This window comes from Onychostoma macrolepis, chromosome 05, assembly GCF_012432095.1.
Source record: "Onychostoma macrolepis isolate SWU-2019 chromosome 05, ASM1243209v1, whole genome shotgun sequence".
In the NCBI taxonomy this organism is placed as follows: Eukaryota; Metazoa; Chordata; class Actinopteri; order Cypriniformes; family Cyprinidae; genus Onychostoma; species Onychostoma macrolepis.
This window is the reverse complement of record NC_081159.1, coordinates 6,504,292-6,527,618: the sequence shown is the minus strand read 5'-3', so window position 1 is coordinate 6,527,618 and position 23,327 is coordinate 6,504,292. Positions and strand designations below refer to the sequence as shown.

Below are 23,327 nucleotides of genomic sequence, written 5' to 3'. Positions count from 1 at the left end.
GTGAAAACAGTCATAGCCAGTTGGTTAGTTTCTCTAAAGATGCATTGTACTGTGGTAGTTAATCAATGAGTTACATTGTATAGTAAATGCACACCAGTCCAAAATCGTAGGTAGAACCTAATTTTAAAGGAACAGACGCTTTATTGATTTAACTAAAATTTTATTGCAGTGCTGTCCACGAAATGTTCTAGAACATAGCAATATGGTTGAATTGACAATCACGTTAAGTTATAATAAATCTCATTGCATATGATGAGACTTACAGGCCATTTAGTGGTTTTGTTAGTGGCCTACTTGAATCCTTTTAGGAGGTTTCCTGTTTGGATTTAAGCTGGCTACTTTGGCAAACTGAAAGAGACCTGTTTCTGTTGACACTTGGAAATTGTGTTCAATTGGTGAGTGCAGTTCAAAACCATTAATGTGCAGTTTTATTGAGTGGGATAAATGATTAAAGCATTGCACCCAATTCAGGTTGCCAAGTGAGGCCAATATTGGATGGAACAGCAAAGTAATCTATGAGGAGAAGAACTAAAAAGTGTGGAAAAAATTAGTCATAGGGGTTGTCGTAAATTTCGATTTTCTCATGTGTTTATTTTAAGGCAAGAAAAATGTGGACATATGGAAGAATTGGTCCATAGAGCTTTGTTCACATAAATGAATGTCTTTTACCACGGGGAATGAGTCATGTTTTCCTGCGTAGTATCAATGATCTTGCCCTCGTAGTTCAACCTTTGATCTGGTATCATAGAACGAAGCCAAACTGCCATGGTCAAGCTATTCTTATCAGAATTCCAAGGCATCCTTTTTTTTTATTCCGTTATTTTATGAGTGCAAAGTATCTGTATAACCTACCCAAGCGCTGAAGAAGCACTAGGCCCTAATGGCCATGACATATGCCCACTATTTTAGCTCAAACTGCAAAAGCTCTTGAAAAAGTGAATTGGACTTGACATTGAAATGTTGAAAACAACTTCAGAGACCTACATTCCAGAGGCCGGCTGTTTTTCTGTTTAATTACTTAATCACTTCATTTGGTTTGCTTTTAAAAATGGGTGAGTCAGACTTGTGGCGGGTAGAGCCGTAAGTACATGCTTGTCTCCCTCCAAGCCAAGTTGGCCCAGCAGTGGCTACACGCAATCAGCTGAGAAGGCATGCCCAGGCTTGCCATGGCCACAACGCTTTAACTATGCTTTGCACTTGGATGGCTTCCCTGGTGTACTCCATTGCCCGGGCCATCTTTCCACTGTTTACAATCATATACAAAACCTGACTTTGACGGCCTGCAGCTGGTTTGAACCTCTGCCCTTTACCGCTCTCAGAAAATCACCTGCCTGCAGTGCTCACCTCATCCAATGTATGCCCCCTGTCCTGTCCTCAGTCATCTAGATTTAAAAAGCCATTTTTTCCTCCCATTCGAGTGTCCTTAGTTGACTTTTTGGAAGCAAGCATATTTTTGGAAACGATGCTCTTATCGTGTTGCTGGAATTCAATAAAAGAACAAGACTGGCACAACAAATAGATGGATGCGAGAGTGCTGTGCAAAGTCAACTCCATTTGCTACGCAAATTACTCTGTGGTTTCTTGTGCTCATGAGAAAGATCCCACAGTTGATTGAAAACATGAAGAAGAAGAGAATGAATGTGAGACACAAAACCAGGAATGCTAGGAATGACTTGTATCTTCGTCCCAGTCTTACCTCAACACTTCGTTTGCCTGCCGTGCCCCCATTGCCCAGATCCTGATTGTGTCAGTGAGTCTTGCTGACCGGCAAGAGTTTCCAATATGACTATCAGTACTCTTTTTTTTTTAGATCTGAACTTTTTGGTTTGTTTGATGTGAGTTTAGTTCGTTTGATGAGAGGCTTATGATATAACTTATTGGTTTATTTTGGAAAGTCCAGTTCTGCTTGATGGCTTGCACTATTTTTGGCTTTGTCCTTTTCCATATAATATTTCTTCTAATATTCCCTTGATCAGCAGCTGAGGTACATGGGGGATCTATGTGGGAGACATTTAGCAAAAATTTGGGAAGTTGATACTGCAAAAATGCATCTAGTTTCAGAACATCCCAGTTTGTTTTGGCCATCTAATTGAGCAACAAATACCCACCCTAGAACAACGGTGATATCTGAGTCAGACATGCGAGGGAGGCTACCTAGATGCTTGGCTCAACCAAATAAACATTAACAAAACTTTTGCCCAACGCTTTTTCCATTTGTCATTTAACTTGTAGTCAGACTACAAATGAAGCTTGACTGAGGTCAACCAAAATAAACGTGAAAGAAGCTTTTACCTCACCTTTTTTTCCATTCGTCATGCAACCAGTCAGATCAAAAACTAACATTTTGAAAGCAACAGTGGCTTCAAAAAGGGATGCTTAAGCCACACTTAAAATGTATAAATGCCATCAAAGTAAATACAATTAATGATACATTTTTGTTTAGAAAATGTTTTTTTTTTCTTGTTGCTTTTATGCATTTTTCTCATCAAATGATGAACAGTCATACAGAATACATAAACTCACATTTTAGACAGGATCAGAAACAAAATAAAACCAAAGAAATAAATAACGGCAAAACAGATGTAAAATACAAAGGTATACATTATGGCAGTCATTGGACATCTTCAAGAAAATCCCACTTGGAACTTTTTCTAGTGCAAGAATATTAGCATGCTTTATCCATATTTTATTTTATTTGGGGTTTTTCAGACAAAAACAACAGATGTGCTGTTCAAAATTAAGATAAAAAAGTAATAAGACACTTTCTGGTTGTGATTCATTAGCCTTAAGCCGGGCTCACACTGCAGGAGTTTTAGGCCGATTTATATTTTCTTGTCAAGGCCCTTGGTCGGTTCCAATGTTCAGCACGGCAAATGTGAGACATTTCCTCCATCTCCACTATCCAACCGCCCGTAAAGCAGCTTGTTTTGTGGTTGCACATTGGTTATTGTGAAAGTACAAATGTAATTGCGATCATCCTGATTTAAAATCCTAAATATCAAACATGTTTGATATGATCGGGGAGGCCCCAGTTTGGGAGGTGCAAAATTCAATCTGTAAATGCCTCATATTACCAGATAATCCACACCGAACATCAGAACCGGTCATTGACAAGATTTTTTTCTCTGATTCTTGGGAGGAGAAAATTGGGGATAAATCGGCCTAAAACTCCTGCAGTGTGAGCCCGGCTTTAGTGAAACATGTTCATAGTTAATGTGATGAGCTACACCTGTGATTACTCTGCTAGGAAACGTTTAAACTTGAGGAGAACTGACTTCATACATCCACTAAAATCACTTCAACACCAGTTGGTTAAAGTCATTGCCAAAAAGGTTCAGGAAAATGAGGCTAGTTCTAAGAAAAATTCTAGCATCATATATTTTCAGGTGCCATTTGGTATTTTCATAGCCAATGCAATCACACATATTTAAGTGAGCGTCCAAATTGTATTGTTTGCGTCTTCTTAGTGGCATTTTAAATAATGTAACATTGAAGCTTATTTAGAAAAAAATTGGAAATATTTTAGAAATATTCATTTTGAAATATTTAAGCTATATATGTCAGCTTTATTCTGCAAGCCAGCAAAGGTGGATGGAATTAAATCAATGGTGCTCTACAAAAACTCATCATTGTAATATAAATGTATAATTATGTTTACTTAGTATAGCTGCAAGCTTGTAGCTGTTGACCACTGCTGTAGGTCTCATTTAAGCACATTTTCCTTCAGAGCTTCAGTGAGGCCTCCCTGTCAAGCTCACCCCCTCTCCGGGCCCATCCCCCTTCAGCTGCCTCACAATGACCTCTTGACAGTTTCTAAAAAGGAAAACTGGGCCCAGGGCCAGAATTCTCCCCATGACCTCCTGCCATCTCACTGAAGAACATCATTTGGCCCTCTTAGAAACTGTTTGTTTGTTTTTGAGATGCCATTCATTAATCCAAGAAGCCAATAATGAGATGTAATAGCAGAAGTCATTGCAATTGATATCGCTCAGGGTCATTTTTCTATCTGTAAATAATTAGCAGTGCTTGCTAAGGCAAACATGGGTATTACTATTGGTCATACTTAGGTTTAAGGATTCATCCACATTGCAGCACCTTGGCAAGGACACTAGGATCCTGGTGGCATTAATGTACCCCTCTCATTTTCAGAACCTCAAGGTGTTTAAGAAGAAGTAACATGACATTAGCTTGTACTACCAAGTTTGAAACATGTTGACTAGACAATGCAGATTGGTTTTCATCCTTTGCTGTCCTCCTTAGGTCCACCAAAAATAGAATGATTCTGTAGAAGGGTTGACTCATTTAGAGTAATGTGTTTGTGAACTGGACTTCACAGCGTGCACTTTATGTGTTTGAGTTACTAAAAATAATCAGTTCTTAAGAGTCATTTGTGTGTGCATCAGATCATACTTGTCACACAGTATGTGCTGTCTGAGAGGACATTTAGATGGAAAAACCTTTCCGATTAATCACCATTAAATTTGCTGTCCTTCTTAGGTCTGAATTATAGAAAGATTCAGTATAAGAATTGACTCATTTAGAGTCATTTGTTTGTGAATTTCATGGCTTAGGCTGTATGTTTCTGATTCACTAAAAATAATCAATTCATTAGAGTCATTTGTGTGCGGATGGGACGCTGTAAAATATAAAGTAAATTTAGATGTAAAAACGTATAAGTAATCTTCAAATTTTCCCTGTTTTCTTTCTCCAAACTCTAGTTGTGAACTTCTGCAATGAATTCAGGATAACTTCTTGAAATAACTAAACAATCATGAAACTTTAAGAAGCAGGATCCAATTTCAAAGGGCTTCTTACAATCTGTAAAAATGGTGGGCCTATTGAACATCCATTATTTCTTTTTGGCAACATTACCATTGCTCATACTTTAGTTTTAAGGCACGCTAACACCCTGGCAGCATCAATATACCCCTCTCGTTTTCATAACCTCACAGTGTATAAGGGGAAATAATGACATTAACTTGAGCTACCAAGTTGAAATATGTTGCCTAAAGAAAAGATTCTTGGTTTCATTCTTTGCTGTCCTCTTTAGGTCCACCAGACGTAGAGCAGGCCTGTGAAGCGAGTGTCAGCACTTGGAGCCCCAACGCCGGCCTAGACTCGAGTAGTGTTGGCTCAGCATCTTGCCCACCCCAGGGCTGTATGCTGCAGCTCGAGTTTGCCTATCCGCTTGTGCCTGACTCCCTCACTGTTTGGGTCACCTTCTTCTCTCTGGAGGAGACTGGACTGCCTGCAATCCATGACATCCTTCTGCTGACCCTCAGTGGTAACAACATCTCGCTGGGTCCACAGTATGTGTTCTGTGACACACCGTTGACACTTAAGCTAGATGTGAAGGAGGAGGTGTATGGGGTGCAGTTCTTCACCATGGAGCAGCACTTGGAAATCGACGCCACATTGCTTGCCTCAAAGGCAGACAATCCTCTGTGCCGGTCGTGTCATCCTCTGCGCTATAGACTGATTCGACAGCCACCGTTCACACATTCACCATATGGGCTGATCCTTCAGGAACCCACTCTGAGATATGTGGACAGGTAAGGATTAGGGGTGTATATATTATTTATAACTACTATAGTGTTTATTAATATTTTCTAATGAGCTATTTTTATACTTTCAGTTTTCATTTTCCTTTTAGCTATTTTTTTCTGTAATTGTATTGTGCTTTAGTTATTTTTATTAGTTTTCTTTTTAATATTACTTTTAAGATTTAATTTATTTGAGTTTCAGTTTTGTTTTGTTTTTTATTTATTTCCAGTTAGTATTTTAAATGCTTCCACTTAAACTAAATACAAATGAGACACTTAAAGTTTCTAAGATTAAGTTAAAATATTAATATATTTAATTTATTTCAGCTTTATTTCACTTTTCAAAAATATTTTCATAGTTTTAGCTCTAGTTTTAACGATAATATCCCTGGATCTAACACCTATACACTGTAAAAAAAATTTTTTACATTTTTTACAATTAAGAATTACATTTTGAAAAATTGTGGAAACTGAAAAATAAACATTGACTCAACAAATTGCCCCCAAACAAAAAAATACATTGTACTAATTTTATCTGAAGGTCTGAAGTTAAAATTAAAAATATATATTCACCGAACATATTAAATTGTGCTCAGCCAATCTATCAAGCAGAAGCAAAACATCTGTGTTGGCCCAACAAGCCTTGCACCAAAAAACGCGTGTACGCATGCGCCTGAGAGAAACCGTTGGTGTAGCGAATTCAAATGTCTGCGCGAGAGAGCAGAGCCCAATGCTGAGGAGCCATAAAACATCATTTCCAGACGGATTTTCCATCATTACAGTTATGGTGAGTACTGAACTATATTTATTATTTATATTTATTATTTTTTTATTTAAGGGACTTACGTTTTAGACACAGTATTGGCTGTTTTTGCTCTATTTTGCCAACAAAAATAATTACAATTACAATTTGCATCTCTGAGCAACATGTCGGTGTTTCGCTCCTGAATGAATCAACTGTTTAAATGATTTGGTTCAATCGCAATGACTCACTTATTAACAGTGACTGCCACCTACTGGCGGTTTTAATTTCACATTTAAAGTATCTTTTCATTTTTTAAAAATAATTCCAAATATCAGTATTCCATGTTTTAATGTTTAAAATATCAAAACATTATTTATGCAGTTGTAACTGTTGCATAAATGGTTGATGTCCTGCATTAAATGTTTCTAAATGCCACTTCAGATGCAGCTTCTGTGTTTCCTCTGCATTGCAAAGATGCATTTTGTTGATACTGATTTCATTTGCTTGGTAACAGCCCAAATGTCTTATTATTCTAATTCACTGATTAAATGTAAGAATTTGACTCAAACGATGATGCACATTTTTAGAAAAATGGCTTTATGAAAAGGTAAAACTCAATTTAAATGTATTGGAAAATATTATTTCTATGACTGCTGTGAACTGACCACCACACAGAATATGCAGAATATCAAAACTTTAGGAGTCCACGGTAGTCCTTAAAATGTCAGCACAAAAACACACTCAGCAAAATATTGTCTGTCTAATTATTGTTATCGATAAAATCCCAGAAAATATTGAGATATCATTTTTGTCAATATCGCACACCTCTATCTCTCGGTTACCTAAAGTTACTATTTATTGAACTAATTTATTTTTATTTCACATTATGATTATTATATTAAATGTATGAGACACAAGGAAAATGTTTCTGCTGTAACAATTTTTTTGTTCCCCTGAGTATTTCACTCAGTTCTAATTGAATATGTTAATTCCATATTAGTGTCAAATACTATGAGCTCTTACATGTAATTTGTGTGACGCCAGGGCTGTAGACTCATTCTTCCCACTGGTTGCACTTTTGCGACTATCTTTCTTAGTTGGTCGCACGAGCACATAATTTGGTCGCAATTTATTTTTTATTTTTTTGCTGCAACATTTGATTAATCAATGCATGCTGATGAACTTTTACCATAGTTTATAGTTATATGGTAACAAAAGTGTTCAACATTCAACCCGTTCTTTTTCATCAGTATTATTTGTGATTTAAATTTTGTGAACAGGAATTCCTTTGTTTGTGCGCTTTCACTTTCATTTTCAAATTCGCGATCTTGGTGTCACGTTTTACAAGAAAAGATAATGGTCTGTTTTGCTTATATCTAAGACTTTAAGACTAAAACAAAATATGGATTCATTGTTATTCTTAATTAAAAATCACAACAACAATAAAACAGTAGTTACAATAACAAACTAGCTTGCATAACATTTATTAACAAAAACGAATAAGAAGAGGCATGGCATATAGGACACATCACATGCTGTATTATATACCGACTAATAAATTACAGAATGTTTAGCAAACACTGAGGAATCAAATAAATAATATTTAAAAAAAATATAAGGAAAGCCTCCATAGCGTAGCTTGAGGTAAACAGCAAAGATAACAAGCTTTTCAAAACGAAAACAAAAAGAAAAGTAAAACTAAACTGGCTGTCGCTGACAGGACTTGCATGTTTTGTTTTGTTTTTTCTTCAAGAATACCAACATGTTCACCTTCTCTGGTTTAAGAAGCGGCCTTTTACTTTAGCTTAAAAACCAAATCCTCCGTTGCGCTCGGTCCGCTGCGCGCACCTTCACGCTCGTGCTGACGCAGCGAGTATAAACCAGGCTCTACAGCCGAAGCGCTCGCGCTGAAAGCCCCTCTCTTCACGTAATCAGTGAAATCTGACTCCTGCTACAATGCGCCGAAGCTCGGCAACGTGCACTGTATGAGGCAGATTCTTTGGAGCTGTGCAGACCATGCACTCGCACACATGCGACCATGTCAAATTTTTACTCGCACATTCTCAAAAAATGGTCGCAGTCTAGAGCCCCGGATGTGGCTCTGTGTAATGCAGGCTGCATGAGTTATTGAAGTTATACTGTATATAGACTTATATTGACATTGCTATTTTACATTTTTTTACAGAGTCATTGGAGAACCACACAACTGCAATGAAACTTGGAATAGTAAGCAGCAGCAGTTGTGCTTAATGTCTCCGTTGTCCTGGAAGAGGAGGTGGTGCTTCACAACTTAGGAGACTTTGTAAATGTATTTATTGTACTCTTTGGATTATTGTGTGCACTCAACATGAGTACAACAAGGATTTACAGTAAAAGGTTAGTTCACTAAAAAATGGAAATTGTCATTAATTACTCAAAACATTCCCAAACATTCAAGTTCCAGAACAGTAGGAAAGACATCATTAAACTATTCCGTGTGAGTCCAGTGGTTTAACCTAAATTTTATGAAGCAACGCAAGAGTTTTGTTTGCAGAAAAAAACATTTACTACTTTATTTACAAAATAATATCCAAAGTGTGGTGGTGCTTCCCCTATTGGGTTGCAGATCAATGTTTTAGTAAATAAGGTGGTTATATATTTATTTATTTATTTTTGCGCAAACAAAGCACTCGCGTTGGTTCCTAAAATTGAGGTTTAAACCACTGGAGTCACGTTGATTACGCTAATGATGTCTTTCCTACTGTTCTGGACCTTGAATGTGTAAGCTGCATAGCTTTCTGTGGAGGGACGGAAAGCTCTCAGATCTCATCAAAAATATCTTCATTTGTGTTCTGAAGATGAACAAAGGTCTTACAGATGTGGAATGTCATGAGGTTAATTAATGACAGAATTTTCCTTTTTTAGGTGAACTAACCCTAAAAAGTTCAAAGAACCTCTTATGAGTTTATTTATTTATTTTATTTTATTTTTTGGCAAACATTTGAAGTGTAAGTTTCATGAGCTCAGAGTACCTTTTGTGAGAATGGTAATATTCAGGTGACATTACACTAAACAGTGGTTGAAGTAACCTCAGATAAATTATTACATTTTATGGTGTTTTTGATATTTTTGCATGTTTGTGAATGTATTAATGTTTAAAGTGCAATTCATCAGCTTTGTGTATCTTATGAGAATTAAAATGCATGGTTTTGTAAGGTTTACTGTGTAGACAATTTCAATGTACTTATCATTGTAAGATATTTTTACAATATTGTTGTAGATTTTATTAAAAATGTATTAAAATGTGTCCGTGTTCAGTGTATCATCATTTAATGTTGTTGTTGTTGTTTTTTTTTATCATTTTCTTTTGGGACAACAGGGAATAAACAATTCAGTAAGGTTGCTTTAGCAATATAAATTTGCCAATATACATTTTTAGATTAGGTAAAACAAAAAAATGTATGCTACTACTATTTAAAATATTTAATTGGGCCAATAACATGGTTTGATAGACTTAATGTTTTTCCAATTGGCTCAACATATTATTTCTCATTGAGCCAATGTTAACAGACTGTTGCCACAATTGAAAAAATTCAATTAGAAGAAATTCAATTGGGCCAATGGAAAAATTTAGATGTAATCAGTCACTAGAACATTTTGAGTTGGGGAGGTCTGAAATTCTTTACAGTGTATGCAATATCGCGCTCATAATCGAATGCGATTCATCTGTGATTATGAATGTGATATTGCGTAGCTTGTCAGTGATCTACGGCTCTGTGTATTAAATGCTGCTCCATCTGAAAGCATATGATGGAGATTTACTACTAATCACGGAATCGGCTTTACTGATGAGATGCGCATGATCATCACATACGATTTATCATGCAACCCTAATTACAATATTATTTGCCTATTTTACACAACCAGTTACATTTTTATTAGCTAACAAATGCTACCAAAATATAACATGAACATGTAATTTAATTTAAATTGCAAATCCTGTTTCCCAATTGGGACATTCACAACAAAAACACTTCATGAATCATTTAATGACAGCTCATCGCTGGCTTGTTCAATGAGATAAGCAATGACAACAGTAAGTAAAGTCTTTTAGTCTTCTGTGCTTCCCATGACTTGAGTTTGACAGGAGAGAATACACTGTCTGGGTTTTTTTGGCTGCCAACAGCAGTGCTAGGTTGCTGCATCATGATCATCTGGCACTTGTGCATTTTAAAAGAGAATGCACATCTTGGTGGAAATACGTAGAACAGTCACTGAACTATGTGTGGAAATATGGCTAACATCAAAAATAAAAGTTCAAAATTTAATCTTAAAAACATCTATTTTAGGCGTGGCATCGATACATTGTATTGTTAGTCATTTGATTGATGTATCAGTCCATATCATTGTATCGTTATGGCTCCTAGTAAGGATGAAATATTTGTCCCTCTATTATGAATCATTTGTACTGGAAAACTTAGACGTATGAACTCTTAAAGAGACTCTGAAAAGTTTTCTTTTGCGCGTCAACATGACTGCCAACATAAACAAATAATGACTGAATGCGCTAACACTATTCAAGACATTTCTAGGAACACTGGCACATAATGTCTTTGCTTTTGCCATGTGTTGATGTGCTTTGCCGTTGTATGAATGTCTCTTAGGTACTATGTGTGAGGTCTTCAAACATATCCTTTACTCCTGGGCTGGGGGTTCAGGTCATCTCGAAGAATTTCACAGCCAGCTTGTTGTCATCTGAGAGATGCATGCTGAAGTGCTTCCAGGCAGTTTAACTTCATGGGACACTCATAAATTCTGTGTGGCCACAAAACAGTTGGAGAGTGTTTGAAGAGCCTCTGCCTCTTTGATAACAGCAGAAACAGACAGATTGTCAGATTGAAAGGCTGACAGATAGACTCCAACTAGATAGATAGATAGATAGATAGATAGATAGATAGATAGATAGATAGATAGATAGATAGATAGATAGATAGATAGATAGATAGATAGATAGATAGATAGATAGATAGATAGACAGATATATTTTATATAAAAGTGGGACTACACAGTTTATGCTATATGTTTTTAATTCACTACAAATAATCAGTTTATAAGAGTCAGATGTTTGTGAATAAGACTTGTGCTGTGTTTTTGATTCACTAAAAAGATTTGGTTCGTCTGAGTCATTTTTGTGTGACTAAGAAAATTCTTGTATATTGTGTGCAATGTGCAAGGACATTTACATGTAAAGATATTTCAGATTAATTGCCAATATTTCCCTCTTTTTTTCTTTATTATTCTCCAAACATTAGTTGTGAACGCTGTAAAAAAAAAAAACTTAAAATAATTTGTTACCCCACTGACTTAAATGTTTAGTTTATTCAACTAAAATATTCCAGTTGTCCCTTAAAGGGGTGGTTTACTGCAATTTCACTTTTTTCATTTTAAATAGTGTGTAATGTTGCTGTTGGTGCATGAACAGTATCTGCAGAGTTGCTGCGCTGAAAGTTCAACGTAAGTGCTCTCTGTGCTGCGCATTTTACGGAAGACAGCTTCCAGAATCTACACGAGTTCAATGCCGGATTCACACAGAAACTATTACTAAAACATGGAGCGGTTCCAACTTTAAAACCAGAGGCAGCAGTTGTTGGGCCACAACCTGTAAGTAAGATTTCATAATTTTAAATGTATTTGCATGCATAATTTCAGACGTAATGTTTTAGTTTTATCAAGGACGTAAACAAATGCCAACGCTGGCTTTAGTAGCCGTTAGTTAAATGCTATTTCGTGTGTCTATGACAAACGCGTACAAACATTTTGGACCTGAATTTGTAATTATGTACTAATTTTGTAAATGTATTTTCCATGTATACCTTATGACGTCATTTTTCGATTTGATCAAGAACGTAAACACAAGCCAACGCTGTTTGGTTTTAGTAGCCAGTTAGTTCGATGCTATTTTGTGTGTATAAGACAAACGTGTACGAACTTCAAAAAATTATATGTAATCACAACAGCAAACTTCCGTTCAGAAACGTTTGTAAGAGCCGTGCTTGCGGAAGTTCTGCTTGACTCTCTTCATTACCGCTTTCTGGGTCTGATTCTGGCTCAAACTGATACGGCAATATTGACACCATTATTTACATTTGACCGGCGCACATGCAACTGTCGCCTGTAAAGGTAATGGGCGTGAAGATTCCGGACAATGTGCAGTACGCAGTTTAGCCAATCACAACACACCGGCCCAACTAACCAATCTGAGCCCATTGCCTGTTTCTGAAGGAGTGGTTTCATAGAATCAGGAAGTCAACCGGTCGTTCAACATGACAGAGGAGAAAGCGGCTTACAATAAAGGTGAAATATATGAAAAATAAGGTGTTTTTTAACAAACGAAACACAAAGACATGTTATATTGCACCCCATAACCACAATCAAGCAAAGAAAAAAAGCATTAAACCACCCCTTTAAATTAACATTGAGTAGCTTAAAATTTCAAGTTGACTAAACTAAAAATTTTAAGTCAGCGCGGTAACAAATTATTTTAAGCTGAAACAACTTTTTTTTTCTTTTTTTTTTTTTTTTACAGTGAACCTCCACAATGATTTCAGGATAATTTCTTGGAATAACTAAAGTAAAAATCATGAAACTTGCTGAAGTGGTATCTAATTTCAAAGGACTTTTTAAAATCTGTAAAATAGCCTATTGGGCATCCATGTTTTTCTGTCAGGGAAATATGCCTCATTAATAGGACATTAATGAAGACTTTAGTCATTTAGTTGGCAGGCATTGTATCTGCTTGCTTTTGTGCGTTTTTTTTTTGTGTTGGACTTTTTTTTTTTTTTTTTGTGTTGGAGCTTCTGAATGCTGTGCCCTCCCAACAGAACAAGACCACACCTCAGTTGGCAGGCTGCCAATAATGTGTACATTAGCTTTCACTAAAAAGTCTACTCAGTGCATTTAAAACAAGACCCAGTGTGAACCCGCTGAACTTCACTGTCCTCACACTGGGCTGTTTTGGGTGTCTTTTCTTGTTTCCAAAAATTTGGCTGACAAGTGAAACTACAGTAAATACAGTGACAGCTGCAGCAGATGTATGTTAGGAAAAGACATGCAGATCTTCTCATCTTAACAAATAATTATCTAGATATTTTTAAATATATATATAATATTTAGAATTGAAAAAAGTCTTAACAAATCTTTGCAGAACTAAAGTTGTATTTATACTGACATATCCAAACATACATTAAAGCTGTGTTTAGTTTGTAGTAGCACAGTCCAAGTTGTGTTAGCAAGGTATCCAGATCCAGCCAACAGCTTAATATGCTCAGATAATATGGTTTTTAATTGAAAAAGTTTGTTTTATGTATTAATGCTACACAGCTGTATTCACCAGATGGTGAGAAAATGTATCAGTGTATCAGCAGGCTTGTACCGCTCTGGGATCAGCGAAAAACTCCCCGCGTCTGAAATTCATAAACGCAGAGCGAAAGTGCTGTTGAGAAAGCTGTTGTGAGTAATGTAGGATATTTCAGAAAGACTTCCACTTCAGCTAAAAGCTAAATCCAGGAAATTCATTATTCAGTATCAGCACAAGCGATTCCTCGAGTTAGGCTTCCTTATGGGGATTTTACAGTAACTTCTAGATCTCAGACTTTTTTAGTACTGTTATTTTATTATTGCACTGAGGCTAGTCTAAAGGAATTTACTGCAGTAGTTGCATTCGGTATGAACAACAATAAGGCCCAACAGTGTTGTGTTGCTCCTAAATCATACATTATTTGATCTTATACATGTTTAACTTGTCACCAAAGTGGTGTTATCTAGCATAGATGAGGTGTTGTTGTTGTTGTTGTGACTCATCCTTTTCCAGAAAGTGTATACGATTTTATTGCTTTCATGGAGTTTTATTATAGCGGTATAATTTGTTATTGCAAAGATATATATTTGTATATGTTTTGTATGGAAAGAGAAGTGTATAATTAAATTATAAAATAAATAAATCAGAATGAAAATCTGTACAAATTATAAACTACAATATAAATGATACATTTTTTGGGGGAGGGAGTTTTCGAATGCTTTGATTTGATCAAAATATAGTAAAAACACTAATGTGAAATAATTAATTGTGAAATAATTCACTAATTACTGAATCATTTAAATATTATTACAATTGAATATTTTTTTACTGATATTACAATTTAGTTTCACATGATCCTTCAAAATTATTCTAATGCTAATATCATTATAACATGATATTGAAAAAATATATATTATTTGAATATTTAACAGAAATATTTTGTAACATAAATGTGAATGTCTATATATTATTTATTTATTTTATTTTATTTTTTATTTATTTATGTATTTATTTTGTAGTGGAGCAAGTGAAAATGATGACGGGGCAATTAAAAGTTACTATGTAAAAATATATAAAAGGTTTAGCTATAAGCTGTAATTGAAAGTAATTAAAAGACTCCTAGGAAATGTTACTAAATTAACAGGAATCATTTGATGAGATTTGCTTGATGACTAAACATGATTCATTGTCAGTTATTTTGTCCTATTGTTATTGTTATCTGTTTTTCTCACTTCTTGTCCCTTTCAGTCCTCAATGTGGGTGGCCTTTCCTGATCCTTCATCGCTTTGTGACAATTAGCTAGAGATCGTTTTCATATCGTCCAGGAAAACAAGGGCCATAAAATGTTTTGTCAGCTCCAGAGTGGCGCAAAATTACATGGCCATTTCATCCTCCAGGTGCAAGCCTAGTTCGGCTCCAATAGAGGCAGGCAATCACTCATTGTGACCAGTGAAAGCAGCCCCAATCAAAGTGGTGTCTGGCTAAAAGAGGCAGACTTCCTAATGAGAGCTCTTCAGTGTAGCAGGGGAATGTGCTATAATATCGGATCTCAGCCAAAAAACAGCCGCTATAGATCACTGCTGCTACAGTATGGAGAGTGATTAAGCAGCATGGCCTCTGAGAACCTCCATGCTGCTTCACACACCCCTGTTTTCATTTGTAGATTTATCAATATGATTATGTCACAGGCCAACAAGACAAAGTGTTGTGAAAGAACACACTCGACCCACAAATCAGTGCTGCGTGTTGTAAGCATGCTCAGGTTATGCAAATTTAGCTTCATCGTGTGCATTTTAAGGTATAGTTCACCCAAAAAAATGTAACTTTTGTGATTTATTACTCACCTACATGCTGTTTCAAACCCATATGCTGCTGCTTTTGTTTGTAAAATGCAAAATGTTAACTTTTTGAGCATTCTTTACTCAGATATCGTTGCAGAATCTTTCATTTTTCCATACAACAATTCGTAGTGACCTCAACTATTAAAAAAAATTAAAAATTTAATGGCATGAGGGAATATGTACAGTATGTACTTGTGTATAATTATTTGATGAATAATTGCTTTAAAGCTGTGAAACACATGCATGATTCATGACTTCAGAATAGTATCCATTCACAAGCAAGACATTCTGGGTTAGACATCTGTGTTTGTGCAGTGTCTCTTTGTTTTCCTGTAGTAATCTGAAGAGATTACGTATTACCTACTTGAAGGTCAACATTGCAAGAATTTCATATTTTCCCCCAGAGCTGTCATGGATTCCAGCGGCGTGTTTCTCTTTCATTCATAGAGAATATAGTAAGCACCACTTGATGGATCTCTTGGGTTGAGTTGCGGTCTGACCAAACATCTGTGGTTCGGTAAATTATATGATTGAGGTTGTGTTGTTGTTTTATTTAGCCATATGAAATCTGATTTTGATTTTAAATGACAAATTATTTCCACTCCTTTGAAGTAATTAAGTTTTTAGATCGTCATTCTCCTCCTAAACACTTCAAGCAGCGAGCAGCTGCACATAGGGCTTGGCATCTCTTTGATTTCTTTTGAAGGTATACAGCGACTACTATAATATGATTTTTCCAACATCTGGGCTGAAAGAGAGGAGTACCTTAAAAAAAAAAAAAACTAAGGAGGATGAGTGTGCTCCTCTATAGAGCTCAATTACAAGCAACAGAAAAGACGGACTTGTGTCTTTTGCGGCATCTTGTATGTGACACAGCATTCTAAAAACACAGCACTCATGTTAAAACAAGACTTTTTTAATGCAAAAATACATTCTGTGTGAATGGCCCCTTATAAATCATAACCCATATGGTAATTTGGGAAAGAAAAGAAACTCTGGAGAGATGAAAACCTACAAGTGTTGATAGAAACCAACCCATTATGATTTCAGGAAGTGAAACCGGTCATATTTATACCCAGAGATTTTAGCTGCTTTAGTATCTGGTTACCGTCTTGCTTAACTAGCTGTGTGCTTCCTGAACATTGTCGGTGCTGCACGCTCCCACCCTATTGACTTAAGCGCTGCAATGTTTTCCCACACTACTGCGGGGTATCCCGCACGGGAATACTGATGATGTCATGAGCTACCACAAATTCCAGCACAGAGGCTCGAAAAACGTTGTTATCATCCGAAAGCACGAAGACAGGAAGGTGCTGTGACACATCGCGACATTTGAGCTCCATGGCTTCTCTGAATTATTACTCGTATGCAACTATGGAATTTCATTTGAACGTTGTCTTCTTGTACTGTGTCTTTATATGCAGGCTGACTTATAAAAAGTTATATCTGCGGGTTTATTTTTAAGAATGATCTTCTCTGTGTGTTTTTAGTATTGCACAAAAGCTCCAATAAATTATTATGATTTCACAAACAAACAGCCTCGCCGCAAAATCGTAATTTAGCCACAAGACATTGATGGCTAAATTGATACTCAGTCGATTCAACGGGCAAAATATCCTTTCCTCATTGTGGAAGCCAAGCCAACGGTCTACCTCAGGAGTCACTGTGGCTGTTAAGGATAGCAGCAGTACTCTTTTAGCTTTGCTCTGCCTCTCCACAACAAACATGTCTTAGAAAAACACAGCCACAAGACCACATTGCGGGCCAAGATCTTCCAGCTCTTGCCTTTGGGGGTTGGCTCAGACTCCGCGTGCAGTTCTAGCAAACTAAGTGTCCTCTGGCACTCGGCAGTTCTCACACCACTGAGGCTCTCTGACCCATATTTGACTGTTTGGGAAGTCTGCAGCTGGACGAGCTTGTGGGGTTTTAGAGCCTCATGGTGGAGCTGATTGAGTCGAGTATACCTGAACCAGCTGTGAGACTTTCCGCACACTGCGCGATCCCTCCAAGTTTGTGTTCCTGCAGGCAGAAAGTTAAAGCGGTGTAAAGGATCTGAGAAGCACATGTGCAGACAGAGGTTGATCTGAGTCGCGATTAAAATGTTTTCGTTAACCCGAGCCCCATAAGCGGCTGGGTTGATAACAGGAAGATATTTTATATATATATATATATATATATATATAATTAATTTTTATTTATTAATTTTTTTTTATATAAGAGTTAAGGACTAGTAACACAGACAAGATGGGCGTATTGTCCAAGAGAAAATCACTGTACCTCCCCCTCTGCCTCCCCGACAGATCCTGCGCTCCCTCCATCTCCATTCTCATTGTGAGGTGAAGATAAATAGAAGGAGAGCGGAAATGCATTTTATGGGACGAGGGGGTCTTGGGTCATTTGGGTGGTCCGTGTGACGGATCCTATGCTGAGCTTAGAGGCCTGATCCCAGCACAGATGATGACTAGAGCTTTACTTTGCTGAGTCTTGTGCTTCGTGTACCTGAAGGGTTGTATTACAGTCATAACGAGTGCCGAGAGCTCAGAGTGCGTACAGCACGCTTTGTACTCTATGTAGAGTCACATTACAATAGCCATCCTTTCTTAGCATCTAATTGTTGGTGCTTGAAGATGAAAGGGGACAGTTTGTTTCGCACGAAATCCCTCTCATAAACACTCATTCCAAAGCAATTTTCCATCTCTCAGTTGTAAATATTTAAACTATGTTAACGTAGGTAGAGTTAAGCAAATTGCTTTTAAAAGTATGAAGTCTTTTCTTTATACTAAAGGTTTTTGTGATATATGTTTGTGATATGGATATAATATAGAAAAGTGCACATTCAACTCAAGTCGGGAACAGGTGCAGATCTAAAGCAGTTCTATAATAAAGTGCTAATATATAATAAAGAGATAAATGATGACAGTTCTTGTCATGTTTTGTTGAAGTACTAATGGAAAGCATATGTACCCTACCATTCCAAAGTTTTGGGGTTGGTAAGGTTTTTATTATTTTTTTTTTTTATGTTTTTGAAAGAAGCCTCTTATGCTCACCAAGGCTGCATTAAAAAAAAAAAAAACTTTAAAAATGTTTTATTAAATGTGTCATTATTATCATGAATGTTGAAAACAGTTGTGCTGTTTCTTTTCTTTTCTTTTTTTTTTTTTATGGAAAACGTTTTTTCCAAACTCTATTAGAAAGTTCTAAACAACAACATTTTTCTTTTCTTTTTTCTTTTTTTACATTACACATTTTTACTGTCTCTTTGGGTAATTTAATGTGTCCTTGCTGTGTAAATATGTTTCGTTGACCTCAAACTTTTGAATGGTAAAGCCCCACAACCTTTTAATTGACTACAGTTTTAGGAGTGCAAGCATTGGGGGGGGTTGGGTTTCTCTAAACCACCCCATAACTTACATCCTGCATAAAAGTTTAAAAACATACTAATAGCCCTTGTTTATGTGTTCCAGGGACTTAAAGCCTGATGAGACGTACACCTACCACGTGCTGACAGTGTCTAGAAGAGCGGAGAGTGAACCATCTCCTCCTCTCTCTCACCAGCTGGGTTCACCCTACTGTGGAGATGGACTCATCCAAAAGTGAGTTCACTCTCTAAACTTTCACTGAATTCACTATAAAGCAAACGGAAATGAAAAATGTACATATCGTTGTGGTTTACTGCAACCACTCTGGGTGACAGTGGTTGGTTAGAGCCATGTTATGAAAATAGTAGGGATTTAATGATTCACTCAATTTACAATGCGATGTGATTCACAATACTGATTTCATTATATGATTTTCTCATGATTTATTTATTTTTTTCAACAAAATATAAAAAAAATTATAAATGAAAAGGTGTCCTTTTATAATGCATGGACAAAATGCTGCAAATTCTGAAATGAAAATATGTAGAATAACAAAAACAAAATTTAAATTTTAAAACAAACTCCAAATCAAATAAATAAATAATACAAATAAAAGAAATATCTTCATATAAACAAACTAAGGCTTTGCCTGTGCTCTTTCCATTTAAAATTAGAGGCAACCACTGCATTTTAATCTTGATCCAAACATGAGCAGTTTGTAATCTATATTAGATTGTATAATTGAGAATGCAGAATATAAAAGCAGAATGCCCTGCTTTTAGCTTTGTGAAACTATACTAAATAGTTCTGAACAAAACAACATCTGAACGAAACAACAGCAGCAGATGGGCAGAATGAGATGCAAATTCAGTCTCTGACAGCAGGTGGCGCTTATGGAACAGCAGCGATACTGTGTTTCCTTGGTTGCTGTAAACACAGCAGCGCTGCTACTTTAATATGCATTATACAGAGAAGGAAAGAAAATACCATCTAAACTTTCCTAAAGACAGTCAGTTCCCCTCAGAGATACATTTATATAAACTGTCACGATTCATTTAACATCTCAACCGATTTGAATCGTCACGTATTAGCGTCGATTTTCAACTGGCTCGAGATGCATCGTTAGATTCCTAGAAAATAGGTAACATAAACAATCTGAAATAAACATAATTAACAGAATGGTTCATTGAATTGAGTTGTTTGTGTACGATTGTTTACAGAGGCTGTATCTTTGTCTTCCATGAGCAGATTTCCATTAGCTGATTGGAAAAGTATAAACCTTGTTTTATTTCTGCTTATTTTGGTAACAGCTGTTTTGAACCATGACTGACTAAAGGTTCATTTTTTTATATATTTAAAACAGCTTTGTGGCAGTAAGGTTACTTGTGTGATTTAACTATTTTAATGACTTATGTCTGTATGCCTTTCAGATATCTTGGAGAGCAATGCGATGACATGAACTTCGCTAATGGAGATGGCTGCTCAAACCAGTGCAAGAAAGAGCCGTGGTTCAACTGTGTTGGTATGTGATCGTCATCTATAGCTAGAAATATTAAAAGAATAGTTGAAACATAAATTAAGTCTTTATTAAGCCTCTTGTCATTCCAACTCATATATGTATTTTTTTTTTCTAAAGCAAAGCAAAGGTTGAATTTGTGACGGTTCTTAGTGACCAGTTTGAGCCTGCTTCTTACACAAAGCTATTGTATGACTTCAGACAACTTGAAATAAAGTGCAGTAGTATTATGGTTCTTTAAGTTTTTTTTTTGTTTGTTTTTTTTTTGCTTGGCAAACATGGTCAAGCATTATATAAAAAAATAGATACTAAAGAATCTCTTTTCCATACAATTTCACACTTTGTATAGAAAAGAGCTGCACAATGATTCTTCAAAATACCCCCTTTTGTGTAAAATATAAAATAACACAAGCATGTGTGTTTGGAATGACATGAGAGTGAATAAATAATGATAGAATTTTCATTTTGGGTTGAAAATGTTTTTAAATGCTTATTGTTTTAGCGTTATTTTAACAAGAGAGTACAATAAACTAAATGTATATAAAGTGTAGCATCAGTTTGATTGATGTTTTGCTCCAGCAGCATTTAGCTGTATTGCTCATTACTTCTCAGTGCTCTATTGATGTCAGTTCTGCCCGGTTGCCCAGCCATCAATCTCATGGCTTCAGCTTGTCATCAGTGTCACACGGTGTCCTACACTGACAGTGTGTGAAAGACCAAGAAAGTTCTGTTGTACTATCCCTTTATAGCAAAAAACTTGTTAGCTGGTTGTGATGTTAATGGAGTGCTTTAAGTTGTTAGCTAATCTGTTCTGTCAAAACAATTGGCCGCATAATTGGACCCTCTTACGGACATTTAAGTCCCCTCACAAAAGACTTTACTCTTTGCTGTAGAGCTCTAAGATCTGCCTAACGAGCACTAGCAAACCTTTGTGGCACTTCTTCCTGTTAGCAGAAATGCAACAATCCCCTTTTCTTCTAAACGTGTGGACGGAAAGCTGGAGTATAGAGTAAAAAAGACAGAGAAGAAAAGGAGGCAGCAAAGAAGAACAGATAAGAAGGGCTTTTTGAAGTTCGCTGTTGAATGTAGCCAACATTCATCTAGCTGAAGTCTTGTCTGACCTCTAGGACACCTCTGGAAGTCTGAGGTTGCACTAGTACATGACAGTGCTTAATTGGCAGTTCCGCTTTTTTTTTTTTGGAGTAGGTTCAATGAGTTCAGCCTTCACTGCCTTAAAGGAACAGTTCACACAAAAATGAAAATTTGTAATTTACATCAAAAATGCTAAAAAAGAGAGTAAAAACAATAAATGTCATAGAGAAATCATGAATGAATCTTTTTTTTTTACAGTGCACACTTTAATTACATGATGTAGCATTTTACAGTGTCCTCAAAAATCAAGATATGTGGAAAAATTGTATTGTATTTAGTTTATATGGTATAATAATGCATTCAAAAGGGGGTTTTCACAGCAGTACCATAGACGAACCATTTCGGAATAGTTGGAATAGTATCTATTCTTAAGTGAATAGTTCTTTAAAAACCTTTTTTTTTTTCTTGTGAAGAATATTTTAATAATCACTGCAAAGAACCTTTAGTGCAATGGAAGGTTTCTGTGGATGTTAAAGGTTCTTCATGGAGCCATCAATGCCAGTAAAGAACCTTTATTTTTAAGAGTGTAGTTAAGCAATATAGCACAAGCAGGTCTGCTATTTTTATCATCACAATTGAAAATGATATTGATTTTTTTTGCAACAGACAAGTTAATATTTTAAACAAAGCCAAAGCAGAGCAGTTGTGCATTTCTGAGCAACATTACAGTGGTGTTTTATATTTGGTTCCTGAAAGAATCTACATTTTTGAACGAATCAAGTGAGTCAATGACTCACTCATAATGACACTTGCTCTGTTCCTGAGGGAATCAGTGGTTTGCCAACTAAATTAATGACTCAATGACTCTCTCGTTAAGACAGTGACTGCATCTGAAAACACATATTCTCTTAGAATATGAAATTACTTTTCGACTGTTACAAAACAACATTCAGTATGGTATAAATGTGTGCAGTATGGATGTAATCCGGACATACTAAATTTGTCATGTTCTCATTGTCATTGTGACCTATCTGTGTCAAATTCATCACTTCACTGCCATTCACAGCTCCTCTCCAATGGCCTCATAGTAGCCTGTCCGTTGGATGTGCTCTTCAGAATCTCACTAGAAATAGTGGACATCCGGGAACAGCCGCTGATTTGCCACAACCTATTGGTGGTTTTAGTTTCACATTTAAAGGAATCGTTCCAGGAATCATGGAAGACGTACTCAAAAATCCCAGAAAATATCAAGATCTCATTTCTTTTGCCAATATAGAACACCCTAGTCTCTGTTCATTCATTCATTGTAACTGCATGGAAGAGAGCAACCAGTGCAGTGTTCAAAACAGTGCATTTCACTGAGAAATATAAAGTTAGATCTGGAACAACATGAGTGTGAGTAAATGACAGACTTTTTAGATTTTGGCAGAACTATTTAAATATTCCTTTAAATAACAATCACAGACATTCAGCACATTCTACTTGCTTTGCTACATTAGTTTTGTACATCTTTGTGTGGAAAGTTGGAGCTTTCTATGTCACTTTCAACAATGTTACTTTGGCCAAAACAGCATAACGCTTGACAGAAGTAAAATGTCTTATCTCAGCTTAGTGTTTTTTGTGCAACTTACATTTATGTTGAACGAGCCCCAAGACAAACGTCTGATCAAGAAGGAAGGGCAAAGATCTATGGTTACGTCAACCCTGCGCTTCTTGATATTTTCCAGCGCTCTGTTTTGAATGTGTCACGCGAACCGTACACGGTAACACAGTATTAATAAAACACTTCCTGTGCTTTTTTAGCACAGGAAGTGATGTGACAAGGTGCAGCATGGATTCTGCTGCCCTTTACACATAGTAGCTTCCTCTGAATGATGTACTGCGGCTGCTGTGCG

The 23,327-nt window shown here is 36.3% G+C and overlaps 1 protein-coding gene across 2 annotated transcripts in view; it reads left to right on the top strand.

Annotated features, from left to right (window-relative positions):
• Window positions 1-23,327, top strand: part of pappab (pregnancy-associated plasma protein A, pappalysin 1b) — an 87,758-nt gene that overhangs the window by 23,658 nt on the left and 40,773 nt on the right. For both annotated transcript variants that reach the window (XM_058777714.1, XM_058777713.1), the window contains exons 7-9: window positions 5,051-5,552; window positions 18,930-19,058; window positions 20,255-20,346. In XM_058777714.1, the coding sequence (XP_058633697.1) occupies window positions 5,051-5,552; window positions 18,930-19,058; window positions 20,255-20,346 (723 nt within the window). The remainder of the gene's footprint in view (window positions 1-5,050; window positions 5,553-18,929; window positions 19,059-20,254; window positions 20,347-23,327) is intronic.